At 49.0% G+C, this 2,000-nt stretch overlaps 1 protein-coding gene across 1 annotated transcript in view; it reads right to left on the reverse strand.

Annotated features, from left to right (window-relative positions):
- DENND4A (DENN/MADD domain containing 4A) overlaps positions 1–2,000 on the reverse strand; it is an 85,102-nt gene that overhangs the window by 73,831 nt on the left and 9,271 nt on the right. The window contains exon 3 of the mRNA XM_015427140.1: positions 1,136–1,205. Within this exon, the coding sequence (XP_015282626.1) occupies positions 1,136–1,205 (70 nt within the window). The remainder of the gene's footprint in view (positions 1–1,135; positions 1,206–2,000) is intronic.

Below are 2,000 nucleotides of genomic sequence, written 5' to 3' on the forward strand. Positions count from 1 at the left end.
GAGGAGGAGGAGGAGGAGGAGGAGGAGGAGGAGGAGGAGATTGGATTCATACCCCGCCCTCCACTACCCAAAGGAGTCCCAGAGCGACTTACAATCTTCTTTCCCTTCCCCTCCCCACAACAGACACCCTGTGAGGTAGGTAGGTGGAGGAGTGGGGAATCAAACTCTGTTCTCCCAGATTAGAGTCTGCGCTCCTAACCACTACACCAAACTGGGTTTTCAACAGTGGCACCATGGAACTGTTATTAAGGATGGGAGCAAGATTCCTGGGGTGCTGATGTGACTAGGAGGAATGGGGCACGGTGGGGACAGGGCAATAACAGCAAGTGGCCCAGGGATGGTGGCTACCAGTGTTCCCTCTAAGCTGAGTCAGTGTGAGCTAGCTCAGTTTTTTAGCCCCGGACTCACACATTTTTGTCTCGGCTCAGGAAGGAGGGCTCCAGAGCAAACTAATTTAGGCCGAAGCCAAATCGCTCGCTCACAGCTTTAATGCCAGCAGCTCACAACATAGAATTTTTGCTCCCAAGACTCCACAGCTTAGAGGGAGCATTGGTGGCCACGGATGCAGTCCCTGCCTTCCCCCACTGCACTCAGCTCTGCATCCACAGTCAGAGCAACTTTTCCCACCCACCCCTGTTCAGAGGCAGACTACGGCTGAGAGATGTTTTCCTGGGTGAGGTGCACTGAGGGCAGGATTGCTCCTCAAGCAGATCAGCTCCTGCATGGCACTTTGGATCCTGGACACAAAACATCAAAATCTCTCAACATTCTTGGTCTCTTTGGTACTACATTAATTTATCCCCATAAGCCCCCATATTCTAAAAAAAACCCTGTATAAATGAAGCATATGGCCACTCTTCTTCTAGTATATTTACTTTTACTTACATATTTATCTACTCTATTTGTACTCCACCTGTCTTCCCAAGGCACCTTACATCAGTCTCCTCTCCTCCATTTTTTCCCTCACAACAACCCTGTGAGGCAGGTTAGGCTGAAAGAACATGACTGGCTCAAGGTCACCCATCGAACCTCCTGCCCCGAGCTGGGATTTGAACCCCGGTCTCCCAGATACTAGTCCAAAACTCTTAACCACTACAACACACTGTACTTAAAAGTAAAGCTATAGATTACTTACCTGCTTTATATGATATGGTGTTTGTATTCGCCACGGATTTCTTATAGCACAAGTACACTGCTGAGCCCCACTGCAAAAGGCAGGAATGGTATTAAGTAACACACAAATCCAAAGCGCAATGCGACAAGGCAGAGGAACAAAAATGATTTCATTTATAAATTTATACTCTGCTTTTACCCCCAATAGGAACCCAAAGCAGCTTACAACATTATTATTATTGTTGTTGTTGTTGTTATTATTTAGATTTCTGAATCGCCCATCCCTGCTACCGCAGGGCTCTGGCCGATGTACAACCATGAATAAAAACATTCACTATAAAAATAAAATACATTAATACCAGTAAATTAAAACTCCAGATGAACTAAAAATCCCCCCCTTCCTGACTGCCCAGCCATAAGAACATAAAAGAAACCAATGTTGGATCAGGCCAGTGGCCCATCCAGTCCAACACTCTGTCACACAGTGGCCAAAAATACCAGGGGCCATCAGGAGGTCCGGCAGTGGGGCCAGGACACTAGGAGCCCTCCCACTGTTGCCCCCCCCCCCAAGCACCAAGAATACAGAGCATCACTTGGCCCAGCCTGAGAGTTCCTATCTATACCTTGTGGCAGGGGTGGCGAACAAGTGCTACAAAAAGAGCCAAAATTTTAAACTGTGAGAGTCAGAGAGCCACACCACGCAGTGACCTGCCAAAACAGACAAACACTCACACAAAAGCATATACTTTTAACAATGACGCCCCGAGGAACTCCCCACACTCCGACCTACCGGCCGACGCCAGCGCCGAAGACCGGGAGAGGGAGGCAGCGCCCCAACGCCGAACCTCCCCAGAAGACACCCGGCTGCACGAGACGACCGCAGGACG

The sequence above is a fragment of the Gekko japonicus genome, unplaced genomic scaffold (genome assembly GCF_001447785.1).
Source record: "Gekko japonicus isolate JY-2015 unplaced genomic scaffold, Gekko_japonicus_V1.1 scaffold639, whole genome shotgun sequence".
Taxonomy (NCBI): Eukaryota; Metazoa; Chordata; class Lepidosauria; order Squamata; family Gekkonidae; genus Gekko; species Gekko japonicus.